The following is a 19332-nucleotide window of genomic DNA, read 5'->3' on the forward strand; positions in this document are numbered from 1 at the left end:
ACGTATGTGTGTGTTTGAATATACATTCACACATGCATGCATATATTAACTAGTTTTGTACAAACATTTCTCCTCAAATAAACTCCAGATTTTTAATTTACATGTGAAAATTTTGTTTTGGAGGTACATTGTTTCATGACTTTGTTCTACCAAGGTACAGCACTTGCACATAGTTTTGTCTCAGAGACAAGTTTAAATCAGCACTGGTGATTTATCTTTCTACAAACTCTCTGCAGCGTCACCTACCAGCAGTTCCTTTCTGCAAGCACTCTCATCTGAGCTGCTCAAATCACTCACTGGAAGAGGACCCAAAGATATGATGCTATAGATCTCCATGTTTGCATCCCAATCTACAGCGATATACAGAGATTACATCTGCATTTGATAAACATAGCTTGTGTAATGGGGCTTGTCCTATGGTCAGGTGGCCAAAATTAGGGTGTAAAATCAATACTCTTTAAATATCATTGTCTGTCTACTTGGAAGTAATGCCTTAATAAATAATTTTTCCCTAGTTAATGGAGATTGGAAAATATGTACTTTCACTTACCTATGCAAGTCTTCATGTCTTCAGATGCCATGAATCCATCATAGCAAAGGCACCTGTATTCTCCTGGGATGTTTGTACACTGGCCTCCATCACAGATGTTAGGATTGTCTTCACACTCATCGATGTCTACAGGGAAAAATTACATTAAAATATGCTACCTTTATTGAATGCAACTAACCATATCATGGCAAGCAAGCATTATAATGCCTTGATAAACATGATGAAGATTGAATCCTTGCAAATAATTGAACTGTACATTGCAAAATTGTCCTGATGAGGAACCTCCTTGTCTGCAGCTAAAGTCAATGGCAAATATTCCTCTCTGACTCCAAACGGAACAGGAATCAACTTTGTAGGTAGAAAAGTCAGTGACATGAAAAAAAAAATACAGAACCTTTATCACACCACATGGCCACATACAACTGGAGATTCTTGGATACAATCCATCATTGTCGAAATCAATGGAAGCTCTGAAGTCAAATTCAGTGACAAAAATACTGGACTTTACAGAGCTTAAAAAAGCCATCGTACATGCAGAATACCTCTACGGGTCTCACGGGTGGTGACACACTGGAAACGCAGAGTCAAACTCGTGATGGGAATAATTACACTACGTACATTTATTTCACTAAGCGATTTTATGGGGTTTTTTCAGCATTTCAGCTGACTGGCCAGGCCAGCCCATATAGTTACATTCTTTAGCATGTTGTTTTCTCAATTAATGAAACTGGCCATCATTGACTGGGGCCAAGCTGCAGAAGCAGACGCTTTATTATATTAATGCAGCCATGCTAAGATCTGGAATCTTTCAGAGTCCCTGGGGTTATATTAGTGTTCCTTGTAAAAATCCCTAGAATCTCCCTGTGTCAGCACCAACAGAGACCAGCAAGAGCAAAAATCAAAAACTCTGTCGAGTGACACCATGGGAAAAAAATCAGTACAAAAAGGACAAGATTCAGGAACCCCCTCCAAGAGAAAGGGTGTAACTCATTATCAGACCAGTCTATTGTGGATTGCAGTAATTATGCAGCTGCAGAAAATGAACGCACTTTAACTTAAAATATTATGTTCATTATTCTTCTGTATTTCCAGCAGCTAGTGCTTGTGTGGATACACAACTTCTGCAAGGAAGAAGGCTGACCAGTCCCTGTTCATCTTAACAAGCAAATAATGTTGGCATGGACATTAGCCTGGAAATGTTAATTTGGAATGGAATTTGAATTAACATGCAAAATTAAGCTCTAGAGATGGGGATAATAGTGACAGAAATAAAGAACTTTATTTGCTAACCTGTCACTGTACTGATTTCACAGTTGGGGGAAAATCAGCTGACAAAGAACCTATTGTTTCTCCTAATTGAGCTGATTATTGATGCATAACCTCACCAATTCAAACCTGACCTACTACTGAACTGAACAGCATTCTTACCAGCTCAATTATCAAGAAATATATTCTGTAATGGCTTCTAGCTTTGTGTGATGTTAAAGATAAAAGACATGTTCACACAGAGAGCAAACTGAAAATGTAAAATAGGTGTTTCACAAACTCAGGTCACAGTTCTACCAAATCTTGTACCATGCACAAACACCTAACACAGCAAAACGAGATATTCAGTGCAATGAGTAAAAAATGTCACAAAACATATTTTTTCGTATTTTCCACTCAGTTTGGGCAGAGGCATAATTTCAGCATGCAGATTTTGAATATTCACCAGATATTTATATACGTAATTAATGTCTACTCAAGGGAAGGAAGTAGTATTTTTAGATACTAAAAGGGTAGTGAAGGTGACCCCTCACATCTCTGGGTATTTTCTTGAGTAGAATTCGACTTGACATCCAAAGGTGTCTGGTGTTTCTGCTATTTAAACCTTTTTACGTGTTCACTATCGCATTCAAGTCTTTCTTAGAGAACAGTACGAAAATGAATAGCCGATAGCTATTGGTGGCTGGCCTACGAATGAAATGCTATTTTTCAGATCCAGGCTGGATACATATATGCAAAAATTCACAACTAAGATCAGGTGGAGTTTTTTTCGTCACCCAGGTAAGACCTGACTACAGACTTCTACAGACATGTTTATGGTCAAGTTAACGTGTGGACAAAACCACCAAGAAACCATCCCCTCCTCACAGCAAAGGCAATTGCTTCCTTCCTTTTTAATTTAGAGAAGGGCGAGATAATAGTTTTCTATTCCAAAATTTTTAGTTTAATACACAGGAAGATGCTCTAAATGATCCACTTTGGTTTTGGATTTAGAGATGTCTTTGAGTGGCTAAGGGCAAGCAGGAGTAAAGCACAGAACTGTTTCTAGCCAGTAGACTTGAGATCCCCAAGACTGTCCAAGTACACACTGGGGTCATCTGGTCCCCAGTGTACCCAGTCAAGCCAAGAAGATGAAAACAGAAAAGTGGCTCAGAGATTCCTACTCCCCTCATCTTCCCTTCCCTCTCATGTCCCTCTAATCCTCTCACTTGGGCTTAGATTTTGGCTGAAGCACAATTTTGATCAACTGGTTTTATTTTTGCACTGAAAAAGTACCCCAAATACCAATGTTTGGGCAAGTTTTTGTACAAACGTGCCTTTTCTAGAACAAGGGGGTGATGCTTGCTGAAGACTGGCTACTTTACATGTTTCTGACAGTGTACGATACAATGGGAGTGTGAACTGTGTTTAACTATGCTTTAAGGCTCTTTTATCTTTTGGAATGGTAGCGAGTGGCCTCAGGGTAATTGAGACCCTGGTCAGAGGTCTATAAATATTTACAAATTCTAAATGTGAGCTTTCTCTATTAATTCAGTATAGAAAACTCCCCATTTGTTCAACTATAAAGGCAATTCTATTCCAAGGGATTAACCCTGTTGTATTTCTCATGCTCTTCAAGGGACTCTTGGATGGAACTGGCAAACAGCTAGCAAATATTCACATGCCTCAGCGGCCAGTGGTTGTGCAGCAAGAGGTAAGAGAGGAGTAGGGTCTAATTATCTTTCCAGTAACCTATGTGGAAATCACCCAGTACAATTCACTTAATGGGATTACGACTTCCAGACTCCCAAAGGAGACCGCCCAGCTGTTAGAGCTCTGAAAATTTTCTCACAAACCCCATTTAGAGTGCAAGAGAACTGTTTCCTAAGAAAGACTCACACTATTCAGATTCCAATTTGTCTGAAAGTCATTTGGTTTTGTAGTAGTACAGCACACTTGCATTTGACTGAACAAAGAATTAAAAATAGGAATTTTCTTGCTTGCTTAGGAGTAGATCCCACACAACCACAGACGAGGGCGATCAGCTCCTTTTCTAGCATTTCTGTCTATTATCTCTCCAATATAACCATACAGTACACATGCAGAGCATTTGGGCTTATGTTTATAATGACTCTTTCCATTGACTTCAACACATTTTGGATTTGGATCTAATACAATATTTTAAGGGAGAAAATGTATCTCCCACTGAAAAAAATTACAGCTTTTTGTTACCAAACTCAGAATCAACTTGTACACTTTCTGAAATCCTGAAGAGTCAATTCCCTTCAAAGCAATACAGTCTGCGGTTGTCCAATACTGATACTCTGGAGATGTTTACTTTAGAAAAAGAACTTCACTTTCTATGCATTAATTGTGTTGTTTTTGTTTTTACAGGAAATTTGTTATGATAGCTTTCATCTTAAAGAGAAGGTTCCATTTTAAACTACTGAAATGAACCCTTCCAGCAGAAAAGTTCCCAAAATCTCCCTTACCAGTGCATGTCCTGTGGTCTGGCATGAGTGCAAAGCCTTGTTGACAGCTACATTCATAGCTGCCCTCCGAGTTTGTACAGAAGTTCTCACAGCCACCATTCATTATACTGCACTCATCGATATCTAAAAAGGAGAAAACTACAGTTAAAACCCACAATACCTTTTACTTTAAAGCACCTTTCAAGGACACACTTTCCAGAACAGCATCAATCCAGAATCCACACTTGATATTTGCACACTCCTTGAACATTCAAGTGTTTGCAAATACAGGAATTGGGATGGACGTCAGGCAAATCAGGGAGGGAAAGAGGTGATACCTGCCTGCATATACAAATACCTCTGCAGTTCTTTTTCTACATGTAAAAATACCACTGTTGGGTTACCCCAGTATCATGAAGGCAACAATGTTTTTGTAAAGATCAAGGGAAAAATTATCTACCAGGCAGAATTAAAGCCAGTGTTTTTTTCCTGAACTCCCATAGCACAACAAAATGCATATAAAAGGATGCACCATAAAGCCAGTGGATTTTTCCATGGTGCAATAAAATGTATGCATATAAAAGAGTGCACAATACATGATTTAAGCTAAATGTCATCTATAAAATGTGGCTTTAGGAAGCAGTTACAGGAAAGGCCCTACATTTGAGACAACTACAGATCAAATTAGGAAAAATTAAATTGAACCACATGATTCTACTCCATGGTCTGTCAGGAATGCCAATTTTTAATAATGTCAGGATTTAACAAGGTATTCCCTCTTAATGACTGAAGTCTGAAGTCTTAGGCTATTTAAAGTACTATGCTATTTTATGCATCATGATTGATTTACTAGAAAAAATAAGCTATTACCCAGTTAACTGTAATGCTGCCATAATTTCATTCATGGCAAGTAACGGATGTGCACATTTTGAGTTTTTTGCCTACTATTTTGACAGACTGTACTAGATTTTTGAATCACAGTTTAAAATGTCTTTATAGAACTACTAAAACCAAAACAATTATTTGTCTTTTATCTTCTCTGTTCCCTAGAGATCCCCTGTAGATTTTGTCCTTACCAACACAATACAACTTGTCAGGCGTGGACTGATACCCAGGGTTGCAAGCACACTGATACTTTCCAATCAGGTTGACACAATGTCCATTTCGGCACAGGTTGGTGCTTAGGTCACATTCATTAATGTCTGTTGCAAAAGAAAATGAGTGCATTTGAAGTCTGAATTAAAATGATACTAAAGCAAACATTGTAAATGCATGTGCAGCACAAGAGCAGTATAAAAAGGTGTGCACAATAGTGAATTTGCCTGCATGTCTCACCTATACAAGCAGAGATATTTGGTGATATCTGATGGCCTGGAGGACAATCGCACCGAAAGCTTCCCTCTGTGTTGATGCAGGTGCCACCTCGGCAGAGAAGGGGATTGCGCTGACACTCATCAATGTCTGTAGAGAGAAGGGAATTCATATCACTGCGGGGCCAGCACCGCCACAGCGGCAGCCTGTCCATCACCATTGTCTGCTACCCATCACAGCACCATCTGCTACATTGGCTCTGGAGTTATCCCTTACACGACAGTGCAGTTAAAACAATTTTTTTAAATGAATAAATCAAAAAAGGCTGCTTCTAAATTTTCGTCTACTCTACCTTCAAAGTTCAAGATAATATCCCACTTAGCAAAATGGAGATTGTGGGGATAAATTAACATCCTACAATCTTGACACTTGCTCATTGATGCTTTGGCATCTTGCAAAAGCAGCAAAGTCACATTGGGGGTGGAAATCAAGTTAAAGTGAGCTTTAATAAGACTCACAAAATGGGAGAGACTTAAACCCAGACATGATGAAACCTTAAAAAACAAAACCAAAACCATGAAGAGCATACTAGCACACAGCATATTATTGCACATCTATGGCCTATAAAAAACATACCCATGCAGTTTTTCATCATCATAAATCCACTTTCATAGCCTTCAAAACATTCACATTCAAAGTCTCCAGGAGTATTGACACAGATGCCTTGGCCACAAAGATCAGGAGAGATGCGGCATTCATCAATATCTGTAACACAAAACACATTCACGGTATTTTCAAAGGAGTCCAGTTTTTCCTTTGCAAATCAAAGTTCTGAGAGATACATCCATGCTGTTTACCTGTGCAATTCCTCTCTTCAGAATCCAGGGCAAATCCACTGTCACATCTACACTTAAAACTACCAATGGTATTTCTGCATTTTCCATGAGTACAAAGACTGGGGACCATTTTACATTCATTGATATCTAAAAATGAAACAGTAAGGACATATGATGTTATCACTTCATACAAAACCAGCTCATATAAGAATAATGCCAACTTCAGAGCTCATCCTTTCTCACGAAAACGACCCCTCCTCTTGGGAAAACTGCAGACCACACTACATAAACTGATACTGGCTTCCACCTAAGCAACAATGGAGACAGTCTGCACTGCCACTACCAAGAGCACTTTCTGCCATAAAATGCTATTACTCTCCCCTTTTTCCTGCAGGATCTGATCTGCAGCTCACAGAAGTCAACAGTAAGATTTCAGTGGACAGAGGATCAGATCCACAAGGGCAAAGGGTGCTTCCAAAAGAACCACTCTGTCTTCTGGTTTCTGAGAAAAAAATGTGACTTACATGAGTCACTGAAAATATAATGAGCATAAATAAAAGCACATGTCACTTTTCTTTATGGATAATTAATGGCTTAGTAACTGTTTGTAAAAGTAAGGCTGAAACCAACAACAGTACTTTTCATTCGTATATATTTTCCCCTCCTTTCGGACTTCCAAATCTTTAGGTTTTGGGTAAGTGGCTTTCTTTATAAATATATTCATACTCCTTTGTGCTTCTGACATTGTCCAGCTTAACCCCACTGGTAACCCTGGAAAGATGGCTTTCAGCACATGATGCTAGGGTGTCACTGTGTGAAATTTAATTTAATGCTGGAAGTATACCAACAATAGTCATAAACAAGAGTTGGTTTACAGTAAATTAGATTCTGCTGATTTGAGCTGTTACCCTAGAAACATTTTTCTCTACAAGTAGTTCCACAAGAAATTCCCAAAATTATTCACCCTCCCTTGCTAGCTCCACAGTAGAATTAAAGTTGTTGCACCCTGTACGGGTAAGAAAGACTGCTATTTCACTGCATCCAAAGCTGACTGCTCAGTTTGTTCCAGTTCCTGTACTATAAGGTACCAGGTTTTCAAAGCTATTCCATCAGCCAGATGTGCCATTAGATGCAACACAGGAGGCAAAATCAGGCACAATTTAACCTCTCTAGTAGAGACACAAATTTAGCATTTTGAAGCTGCAGTATTATATGGATTTAATGGCCTGTGACACAGACTATATTATCTTCTGTTTTATTTTGGCTTTCATTTCCATGAAATCTAATCAGATTTTCAATTGTGCCTTAAGGTGAGTGAAGTGAATGACTACCACTGAAATCTTCAAACTCACATGAATTGTCCAAGGGAAGAGTAAAAGGAAAAGCCAGCAGGATTTTCTGGCAACAAATCACAAATGGATCACATACCTTTAGAGAAAGGTTTCCCAGTTATCTCTATCTTTGTAGAGAACCCAGATCCTCTTGGACAAAGAGCTTCATATTCAGGTGATCCCTTCAGAGGACACTCCTCACAGTCAAAGCCCCACGCTGCCCCCACGGAACAGCAGCAAGCATCCATCCGGTGTCGGCCTGGGATCTGGGAGGTGCATTGCTCATCTTCATGCTGCAGGTAGCAACTCTCCAAACGAATGTCTGTTGGGCAATTGAACAACATGTTGAGAGAGAAAGAGAAAATTTAGTTCCCCACAGATAAGAGTTGAAGTAAGCTCAAAACACCATTCTGAAAAATGGTGCTCAACACTTGTAGTAAATTTTGGAACAGAAGAGGATTTTAAGTACTCCAGCTTACCATAACTACGTAAGGCCTTTTATCTACTACAAGCTACACCTTGTTCTGAGACAAATCTTAGGCATTTATTACCATAAAGGTAATCCAAGGTGCTTTGGATGGACAGCATACAAAAGTTTGATATTGTGTTGCACCCTCCATTAAGGCATATGGTGTGCTAGCAACAACACATCCCTCCTCAGATGCCCAAGTCCTGGCCCACAATGGTCCCCCCACCATTCTTCCACCTCAGCGATTTCAGTGGGGCTGCTGATGAAGAGTGCTAAAAGCGCAGATGATCTGTAAGGAATTAAATCTATGATATTCAACAGCTTGCAGATGGTGATAGGCTTTAGCTACTACCATTGGAATCTGTTCATATTCCAGTTGAACCAAGTTCATGTCCCTGATTGATTCCATTTGGAAATTACTTATGTGGCCAGAAATAATTTGCCTTACTTGTAAGAAAACATGCAGTGCAAACATTGCTTACCACACAGATTTGCTCTCGACTAGAAGACCTGTAAATGGAATTAATACCTACCAAGACATGTTCGTCCAGAAGCGTCTAGAGTCATTCCATTGGGGCACTGGCAAACAAACGATCCCAAGGTATTGACACACTGCCCATTTGTACAGACTCCAGGAAACACCTCACATTCGTTTACATCTATTTCCAAACAAAATGTGAATAAAAGTAATCACTAGCATGCAAAACATGAACAAATCAGAAAAAAAATATGAACATTCTAATGTTTGGTTTTTAGGATAAAATGTAAAACCACAGCAGTTTGCATGGCCTGACAAAATTCCAAATATTTAGGATTTCCTATGCAAGTCAGCCAGAACCAATTAATTACAGAAAAATGCTGTGATTAGAAATAATTTTTTATATGATGCCATATGCCATTCCCATATGTATTGAAATTAACCTGAAAAGTAACAAAAAAAGGAAGTGCATTATCAATTTTCATACTCACTGTGGGCCAGATTTTTGAAGCAAATGGGCAAAGAAAGAAAAAGGTAAGTGCATGATGAGATTATGCATTATTCCAACCAGATTAAGTTATGCTCTATTTTGAAACTTTTAAAAAATGTTTGTATTTTTGATGTTTGTGTCTTATCAGGTATACCTCTGCGTGTCTGGAAACTATAACATTGTTTGAAATCTGGCCCCTTGTCAGCAATTAGTAACTTTATATAGATGAAAATGAACTCCTTATGACTCCACACAGAGTTTGACTTCATTAAGTAAAGATTATATTTCTATATTTAAGTGGCAAATTTAGCACTTTTGGGTAAGGATAATTTGATTAGCTGTGTTAACTTGGCCTGATCTTAAATAAATGTTTAGTAATCTGAGCATGGGGTCCTCCCACCAGTATCCTTTGTGAAAAGCATATGCTTCACAACCGCCTTTAGGAAAAGTCACCAGCATTAACATGGCCAAAGATGAAGCATGACAATTTTTAAGACAGGAGAGGATAAGGACAAGAAATGAGAAAAGAATCACTCTGATACTCTATAGCTGAACACTCATGAATAATAAAGGAGTGAGTAGGCTGGACCTGCTGGACTTCCAGATGAAACTCGTGGTGTGGAGAGACTCTGCAGCTCTCAGACCACATGGAGCAGGGTGGAGGATAAACATGGGGGAGACATCAGTGGCCTCTGCCCTTGAACAGACATTATAAATAAAAGGCCCACACTGACTGGAAGGCAGGAAGTAAAACCAGTGGACTATTAGAAACCACTGAAACACAGTTCATGGCCCATGAGCCATATTCCAGCTGACAGCTCCAGGGCTCACCCGTAGACTCGAGGAACGCTGCCAACTCAGTTTGTTTGCTTGCACAAGGTCCGTTACTCATTTGACATGGGCTGTGTATGGGAGAACTGAGTATCACCTTTTGGGAACTAAACTTCCTTGTCCTGTCTTTCACTTGCCAGTAAATTTCCTAGAGATCTTCCCCTGTCTTGAAAAATGCTTACATTGGTTGAAACCCAAATACAGCTTCAGTACGCTAAAAGCAGGGGAAACTGCTTTGAAAAATCTGGGGCTATCCAGGTCCCACTGAAATGAGAAAGTTTAAAGCATGTAATAGATGTACTCCAAAGTGCTGGTAAAGGAAATGCTGAAAACAGTTATGTCTACATCTTGGAAGGATAAACTTTCCATCCTAGCAGTGTTGAAAATGTTCTAAGACTTTCCTTGTGAAGAGAGATAGGTGGGGCCACTTTTTTTTTTCTTTCCCCTTTTCTTTCAGTTACACACTCCAGAAAGTGTTGCTGAGGTCAGATAAGTTATGTACAGTGGGTCTGCAGCACAGACGTGCCAAGATATTCAGTCATCATTTGGAAAGCAAAGAATATGTGTGAGGGTGTTCCTCTTTTTTATTTTATTTTCTCTTTTTTTGTTGTTTTATTTTATTTTTTATAAAAAGAAAAAACAATGTTTCTTTATGGAAGCTACATATGGGAGTAATTCTTAAAAAATATTTTAACTGCAGTGTCATGTCAGATGTTGTCAGTCAGGATGACCCACAGCAGTTTGAGACTCTCTGAGCTTCTGCATATTATGGAAATATGCAACACTTTGCCAGGGGTTCAAATCAATTCAAATAAAGATGAAATAGGGTGGGACCTTCAATTCTCACACCAGGCAAAAAGCTACACATTTTAAAAATCTTCAACCTTTTCTTTAAGTAAGTTTAACTGTGTCCCGATGCCTTTTTTTTTCTTTTAAATAAGACAATGAAACAATGCTTTGGAATGTGTCTGATTTCAGATAACGTTGCATGGAAGAAAGTCAAGGTTAAAAACAAACAAACAAACAAAACCACAAACCACTTTCATGTGAAATATAGTCTTTAAACATTCTTTTTCTAAAGCATAGCCATGGCTTATATCCATTGTATCAATAATGCCATGGTTTATAACATATATAAGATGCATACTTTGCCCAAATAGGTTACCCAGTTAACAGTATATATAACATATATATAATGAGAACCATGTTCTTATACTGGTAGACACTATATTTGCAAGTGTGTACTTTGAGATAAACTGTGAGTATGTAGGAATGTTAAACAACCTGAAACCAAATTCATCCCTGACTTAACGCTAATAAAGTCAATGGAACTTACATGAGGTAGGAATCTGGCATACTGTTCCTCTATGCTAAATTAACCACTTAAATCAAAACACTGGCATTTCTTCATTCAAGCTCTGATTTATGTTAATGCAACAATAAATACCTTCACACAATGTTCCTCTTATTCTTGAATATCCCTTTTGACATATTGGGTCTGTAAAACAAACAAAAGTGAACTTTTAGAATGCTACAGTCCAAAACTCACTATTAACTTATTGTGCAAAACTGATCATGTGAAATATTGTCTGGAGTTTATTGCTATGAGAAGTCTGAGTACTTAGACAGCATCTCAGTATTTTCTGAAATAATAAAGAGATAACACGGGGCAACTACATAAACTATACAGAGCGCCAGCCATTATCCTCTTTTGCTTCCCATGTGTTATGGCTAGCTAATCCAAAAGTGGTTATATGATTCCTGGTTCATTCAAATCAATTAATTCATTTAAGTTGATCCCAGCACATTACAGCCCTATTTACCACGGGTGGATGAGGATGAATTCTGCTAAGATATACAGGAGGAATTTAACTAAAGATTTGAGCAAACAAGCAGCTTTCAGCATATAGAAATAACAACCCACACACATTTCTGCATTCATCAGCTCATCCCTGGGTTCCCAGCTCGTCCCACAGTTCAGTCTAATTATCAAGTGAATATGTAAAGATATCAATCCATCAGCTCTATGATTCTCTAGGTCATCAGTTAATCTACAGAGTATAATGACAAGGGCTACTCCCTCTCCTCCCTCCATTACCACACCAAAGATCCATTTGTTGCAAACATTTTCTTGGGAGCTCTGGGGAACATGTATCTATTGCTACATCATTAGGAACTCTCGATCACTAATTATGACAAACCATGCGAAAGTAATGCTGCAAGTTACAGACTGTAGGTGTGGTCCCTTCCCTTCAGAATTTAAACTTGTAAATGTTCACTATAAAATCCAAAGTTAGAACCTTCTATAGCTACATGCTGCCTCTCAGATATTAAGATTTCTCATTTTCAGACCAAATAAGGAACGAGTCCTTGATAAGAGAAAAAGTTGTCTAACCTGTGCCCAAACTTCTTTGCCAATAATCTGGACCAACCTCAGAACAGGAAAAACCCTAGGTTCCTGAGAAAAATTAACAGCGTTACCTCGTTCACATGGTGTACACGGGCTTCCCCAAGCAGCACCTAGTGAGGAACAGCACTGGGACTTCAGAGTTGCTCCATTGATATTTATTTCACATCTTCCATCCACTATGTTCTGCCAACAGGTACCCTTAACAGTTTCTGTTTGGGAAAAAAAAAAAAGAAAAATCAATGTATTGTCATGCAGATTGTTTAGCATTATACATCAATGTATCTGCAAACATGCTTGAATTTAACCACGAAAAAGAATCATCCTTTCATTATAACTAACTACATCAGATCTGTCTTTATTTCAAAAGCTTTTAATTTATCCTTCTCTATGCTGGACTATAGCCTGAAATCATCCCAGCACAGAGCCCTTGCAAATCCTAGTTTATGCTTATTAACCTTAACAGGGAGTATCTCAACACCATTCAAGATCTGAGGCATTGCATTTATTATGACTCAGACTAGAGGCACATGCAGAAGAACGGGGTGGACATGAACCCTTTCTAGCTCTTCCATTAATTTATTAGATCCCTCAGTCTGGATATCTGATCTTCCCACATAGGGAGTGGCAGGAGATACCCAAGGATCAGACAGAGCTATAGTTCCGCAGTTTGCCTCACTGACTAGGCAACAGCTATAAATTACTCTCCCTCCAGAACAGGTAAGGGAAGAAATTGTGAGTCCACAGAGTATCTGAGTCACAGCATTGTCTGTGGCTGCTCTTGAGCTGCTCTGGACTGCACACAACTTATGCATGCTCCATCTCGAATAGAAAAGTGGCCTTTCCAGAGCACAGATCTTAACAAGAACACGTCCATCCCTCTTGCAGGCGGAATTAAGTGGGTGAGCATAGTCCTGAAGAAGTAGTCATAACATTTCTATATTTGTTACCAAAAAAAAATTCATCTATCTTTCAAATTTGACATGGAAGCACACCAGGCTCCCAAGTGCTAGTCACACTTTATGTACCCACAGCAATGGTGAAAACAAACACTTAACATCATTTCTGTAATGTTTTCCACTTAATTTATCTGCACAAGTTATTTTTAATTATTTTCTAAACACGGCTTATAATACAATGTTTGTAGGTCACTGGACATTTTCAACCAGCAAACATAAAAACTTGAGAAGAATAAATACCTATGCAGATGGTTCTGGTTGTATCCAAAGTACTTTCAGGAGAACATTCACAAGCAAAAGAGCCTGGTGTGTTTTTGCACACCCCATTAACACAGGGGTTAGATTCACACTCATCAATATCTAGAAGAGAAACACTGCTGTTAGTGCTGGGAAGCAGTAAAAAAAAATACACATGGCCTTTTTCAGCTTAGGAAAATAAGGAAGAAGCTTTCCTCATGGCCAGTTTTCCTGATATTCTGTTTCTCTGTTATGAAACTCTTCACAACAGACTAATGACGCATGTGTCCTAAAGACAGACCCAAACATCAGAACATTAAAACACTGAACTTGGAAGCAGCATCTCATTTTTCAATGATATCCAGCTATTGCTCTGCTTTGTGGTGATAGACAGTGTTGTTTAAATGATCTGATACACGTCCTGTCTGTGGCTCAAAAAGGGTCCAAACTGGAGCCGTCTGGCTCTGTCCTCCACACAGATAACAAATTTGTGAAACTTGGTTCTTCTCACCTTTGGCACAGTGTGGGCCCACTGCTAGTAGTCACTGTGGAGAGTGCTACTACAGATCTAATACAGGCTGTTCCATGAGATTATCTCATGCTTCCATTTTGGCCTTGTCTCTCCTCATTCCTCTTCTTCCCCATATAATTTCTTTTGGTTTGGTTTGGTGGTTTGGTTGGGGTTTTTTTTGGTTTTTGGTTTTTTTTTTTGGTCTACACATTATATCCTTATCAAGGTTCAAAGTATTCCTGGAACAATCTGAGAACAATCCAAATGAATAAAACTGGGATGAAATGGAGTGTTACCAGTTACCTTCACATGTCTTTAGGTCAGGAGTGTATACAAATCCTTTCGGACAGGTGCAGGTGAAACTTCCAGGGGTATTTCTGCATTGCCCATTGTCACAAAGCAGCATGTTCAGCGCACATTCATCAATGTCTATAATGAAAATCAAGAACTTTTTAAGAAAGAAAACATTTCTGGAATAGAAGCCAGGACAGAATTTTCTTCCCAACAGCCACATTTAATTAGATTTTGTGTATGTGGAGAGAGGGGACAAAGAAAGAGAGAGAAAAAATACTCACACAAAACTTACACTGTTTTTTAAAGACACTAAAAAGATTTCTAGATTCTTTTAGTAGACAATAGGCTTGGAATTATTTCAAATGGAAATGACCATTCCAAATAAGTAACAGTAAAGATCCTACTTACTGCACCTTCCTTCTTCATGAAAACTATCATTAAAATAATGGAAACAATAATAATGATATTAATTCAAACCACACAAATATCACCTAGAGAAAAAATAATATTCTAATCTTGTTTACTAAATAGGTAAAAATAAAAAACTTTCTTTATATATTTTTGTTGACTTTTTCCTGAGCTTTATTCTTCAGTGGGCTGGTTTGCTTTTATAAGAGCTTGTACTTCCTTTCTACACATATTCATAATTTGTGACAGCCACACCATGGTTCAAAATAAAGCTGGGAATCACGCTTTCATCTTGCTTATATTGTGGAATAGGTCTATGCAGTCTCTGATTCCATGCGCAGCAGCCCCCACAGTCACAAAAGAAGTGATGAGAGGATTGGTTTGGAAAGCTTTGCCGGTCATCCTGGTCTTTAAATCACCATTTTTTCCAAGCTGGCTCTGAACTGTCTTAGATGTTATGGTTAACAAGGCCAATGTAAGTCTACACTTGCTTCAGAGGTGAAAAATTTACATAGAAATGCTAGTGCTAAATTTCAAGAGCCCTTAGGAAATCATTGGAAGAGCTGTGGTCATTAGAGAGAAGTTGCAAGAAGGTGGCAATGGGCCATAAATGGCAGGTGAAGAGCAGGAGACCCCAAGAGCAGACAGGAACAATTGGCTAAATCAGAGAGGCCTCAGAAAGTGTTGAGAGAAGTTGGGAAGACTCAGAGGGTCAAGCGCAGCAGCTGGGAACAGCAAAAGACCTAGGAAAAGCAGGGAGATTTGCAGAATAAAACAGACCGTGTGGGAAGCTTCACAGGAGTTCAGAAAAATTGAGAGAGGGCCAGGTGGAACATTATGGAAGAATGGGAAACAGCTGTGATGGAGCATGGATGTGGGCTGCAACAGGGTGGGCTGAGGAGCAGTTGGAAGACTCACAGATGGATGGGGAGAAGAGAAGGGATGCCACGAGCTATGGGCCGACACTGAAATGGGACATGGATAATTAAAGCCAAAGAAACAAATGGGAAAATGGGATGAATTACAGCATGAATTTTATCAAAGACAGATCGACGCTTATATTTTCAAAAATAAGATAGTGGATAGTTTAGACTGGGATAACACAGATGACTTAAGCTGTTTAGGTTTAAGTAGAGAATACAGAACCCAAATAAAATTATTATGTAAGCTGGACATAACAGGAAGGAATTTAAGAAGCTTGAGGTGGCTCCAGAGCTGGCTGAAGGGGAGATTACAGTAGGGTATATTAAAAAGCAGAGTAATCACGATGGAAAGAGGATATTAGCCATGCCTTTCAGAGATCCTATAAAATATTCATTGCAATGTAGAAATAAAAATTGAATGGTATCAAAAACTGTGGACAACACCAAGCTGGAAGTTAATTCCAATAATCATGCAAGACTAAATTAATCTTGACTATGTGAATGAGAGAAATAGGATGAAATATAATCATCAACATTCAAAACCTTGCAATTAGGGACCAATAACAATAACATGTTATAAACCAGAACACATCAGTTGAAGGCTATGGAGAATAGGAAACTCTGGATGTAACTCCCAATTAGAGACTGACTTTGGTCCCAAGTGATAACATGTATTTAAGAAATGGCTAATACACTCTAGAGTCACTATAAGCAGGCTTTTCCTAGGGGCAATGGAGAATTACTGGCACCACTATACAAGGCACTGATCAGATCTCATCAGAATGCTGCATACACTGCTCAGATCAGCCGTGATCAACACAAGGCTGAAGGCTCTCTAAAGTGTGGATAGTTTAGCTAAAAAGTTTGAGAAAGGATATGATAACTCTTTATAAATACTTTGGGGATAAGTGCTGAAATGGTGCTAAGTCAAAGGATAATATTAGTACAACATCAGCTAGTGATAAAATGGTCACAAATTTTAACAGGAAACCAGAAGAAATTTCTAATGAGTTGTGCAAAGGAGTTTTGGAACAATGCACTAATGAAGGAGTGGAAGAAAGGGATCTAAAGGGTTTTAAGTTATGGGCTTTCAATGGGACCATGTAATAGAACAAGAAAATTGTCAGAATTAAAATTTGCAACAGGAGTTTGCAGGTATCTGATGGTTTATTTAACATCCAAGATAGTGTGAGAAGACACTGGACTGCTACTTATTTGAATTCTTTTTATCCCATGCTACAGTGCTTCCACTGGTCACCTCTAAGGAGCAAGAAGAACCTGTATCACCTTTTCTGTGATGAAGAATTTGGCTTTAGATTTTTTTCACTTTTATAACACAGGAAACCAGCCCTACTCTGAGACACACATGCCATCAGATTCTGCTGGTGCTTCCAATGACACTAAATTTTCCTGTGTCTGGCCAGTACACTTAACACAGTTAAACCAGCAGCCCTGGCTGAAACTTGAAAGGCAATCATCCCCAAAGCAAGAGTTGGGAGAAACCACGTAAGCCTTGTGTAGCACATGGGATGCTTATCTTCTTATCATCAGTTGGGAGTTTTACTTAAATCCACTGCTCTTGGAGGCACCTAGCACAGCAGAGATCCTAGACCCCTCCTGTGGTACACTGCAATTGCAGGATCTGAATTCTTTTCGAGAAACATTGGTACTGCAGAGTGCATGTTCACTGGACTTAACTGAACTGGATATTTATTGCCCGGTTGCCAGTGATTTAAGTCACTGATGGCAAGGGTCCCTTACAGCCCCACAGTGGAGGATTTTATGAGCATTGCAAAGCACTGAAATTAAAACAAGAGTTCAGCAGAAACATCCAGAAGGATCAGAAAAGCAGGTAGTGGATCTGATGAAACACTGAAAAAAAAGGCGAAGGAGGATAAAAACAAGCATCAAAGTTCAAAAATAAAAATGGGACATTTTATACCAATGCAGTTTTTCCCAGTTGAATCCACTTCATATCCAGGGTTACAAATACATTTGTATGTTCCATGCAGATTCTCACACCTTCCATTTGGACAGAGATCGGTATCCAGTAAGCACTCATTAATATCTACACAAAGATAAAAAACAAAAACAAAACGAAAAAAACCACAGTCAGTTGTTGAGGGGTTGTGGGGCTTAATTCCCTGAACTAGAAAAAGATAGATTTCCAATATCACTAACAATAGCTGCTCTATATTTACAATCATGTAGGTCTGATTAGGGAATTCACACATAAATATTCATACTCAAGAGAAAAAAGCATCCCTTTCACACTGATTTTGACCATCTCTAGAGCACAGACATTTAAGGGACTTGCAACTGTAGAGAAGAACTGTGATATGAAACTGAGGTCTTAATTTAGAGATGCACGCGTACTAATATCCCCCCATATCTCCTGATGGCATCGCTCTCCAAAGTATGAACATTCTTCCTTTCTGAATGTTTTTCCCTCTCAACTACCAGCAAATCTACTAGTGAGCACCAGCTGACTTCATGTTTGCAGTTTCCCAGTTCTATAAGTACAAAGCTTTTATTGTAATAATTTGCTCCTTCTCTGTAATTAACCTAACTCTGTCAGCCTGGCCTTTCTGACATATGAAAACATGTGAGGAAGCTCAATGTTCAACATGGCTTTATTCTTCAGGATAATTTCAGTCAAAATGTGCAAGTGTGATTTACATATATGATTTCTAAGTCATGTAGGTAGTAACACTTCTCACAAATGTGCCATTATTTTATAACAGCACTCGCATGCTATGGCATAAAACCAGGAGGGTGCACGGGTGAAATGGCATGCTCTGCTCATTTAATCCTAAATTATTCTTATGTGTTACAAATAGTCATTTCAATAAGCCTTCCTCCCATTCTTTTCTACTGTCATCCCACCGGCATGTCTAACAAATCAAGGCTTTTAGCCAGAACTGCTATAGTTGAATTACATTAGGTGATATTACCATTTCCTCCTGCCGTCATGCCAGTTCCGCTGCTGCACAGGGCCTGGTATTCAGCTGAAAAAATATTAAAATACTTACTGGAATATTCTTTCTTACCTCATTGCTTTCAGCAATATCATATATAATATGCCAATTAATTATTCAAATGAAATAACATGCCTTGCAATTATTCAAAAACATTAATAGCCTCACAGTGTTCTGAACCTGTGAAATGTTTTAGCAGATTCAGGCTCTGCATCTGCTCATGAAGATGGACGAGTAAAAGTTTCACGTGGTGAAATGAGGCATTTAGGAATAGACATAAACTTCATGCTGGCCCTCCTGCACAAATGAACCATAACATATTCACAGCCAGATTCTCCAGAGCTCATTTGCCCAAGCCCCTGTGCAAGGTGCACGTTCAAAGTGACCAGGAAACAGAAAAAGTTTTTCTATAAATCTATCCCATATTTAACTTCATTTAGCAGGAGTGTCTTCAGGAGTTCACAGCAGATCAAGGATCTCTGATCCTTTAAAAAAAAAAAAAAAAGTAACAAAGTATCTCAATTACTGCTGGGTTCAAGTTCTTCTTTTGAGCCCAGAATAATTAAAAGAATAAACTGACAGTCACATCATCATTAATTGTTG

At 38.7% G+C, this 19332-nt stretch overlaps 1 protein-coding gene across 1 annotated transcript in view; it reads right to left on the bottom strand.

Moving 5' to 3' along the window:
- Nucleotides 1-19332, bottom strand: part of FBN1 (fibrillin 1) — a 151290-nt gene that overhangs the window by 47330 nt on the left and 84628 nt on the right. Inside the window, exons 18-31 of the mRNA XM_065641987.1 lie at nucleotides 18706-18759; nucleotides 17694-17819; nucleotides 14430-14555; nucleotides 13619-13738; nucleotides 12494-12631; nucleotides 11460-11510; nucleotides 8747-8872; nucleotides 7842-8066; nucleotides 6435-6560; nucleotides 6214-6342; nucleotides 5602-5727; nucleotides 5343-5468; nucleotides 4288-4410; nucleotides 551-676 (exon numbers count right to left, since the gene is read on the bottom strand). Coding sequence (XP_065498059.1) covers nucleotides 551-676; nucleotides 4288-4410; nucleotides 5343-5468; nucleotides 5602-5727; nucleotides 6214-6342; nucleotides 6435-6560; nucleotides 7842-8066; nucleotides 8747-8872; nucleotides 11460-11510; nucleotides 12494-12631; nucleotides 13619-13738; nucleotides 14430-14555; nucleotides 17694-17819; nucleotides 18706-18759 — 1722 coding nt within the window. The remainder of the gene's footprint in view (nucleotides 1-550; nucleotides 677-4287; nucleotides 4411-5342; nucleotides 5469-5601; nucleotides 5728-6213; nucleotides 6343-6434; nucleotides 6561-7841; nucleotides 8067-8746; nucleotides 8873-11459; nucleotides 11511-12493; nucleotides 12632-13618; nucleotides 13739-14429; nucleotides 14556-17693; nucleotides 17820-18705; nucleotides 18760-19332) is intronic.

Source organism: Caloenas nicobarica, chromosome 10 (genome assembly GCF_036013445.1).
Source record: "Caloenas nicobarica isolate bCalNic1 chromosome 10, bCalNic1.hap1, whole genome shotgun sequence".
In the NCBI taxonomy this organism is placed as follows: Eukaryota; Metazoa; Chordata; class Aves; order Columbiformes; family Columbidae; genus Caloenas; species Caloenas nicobarica.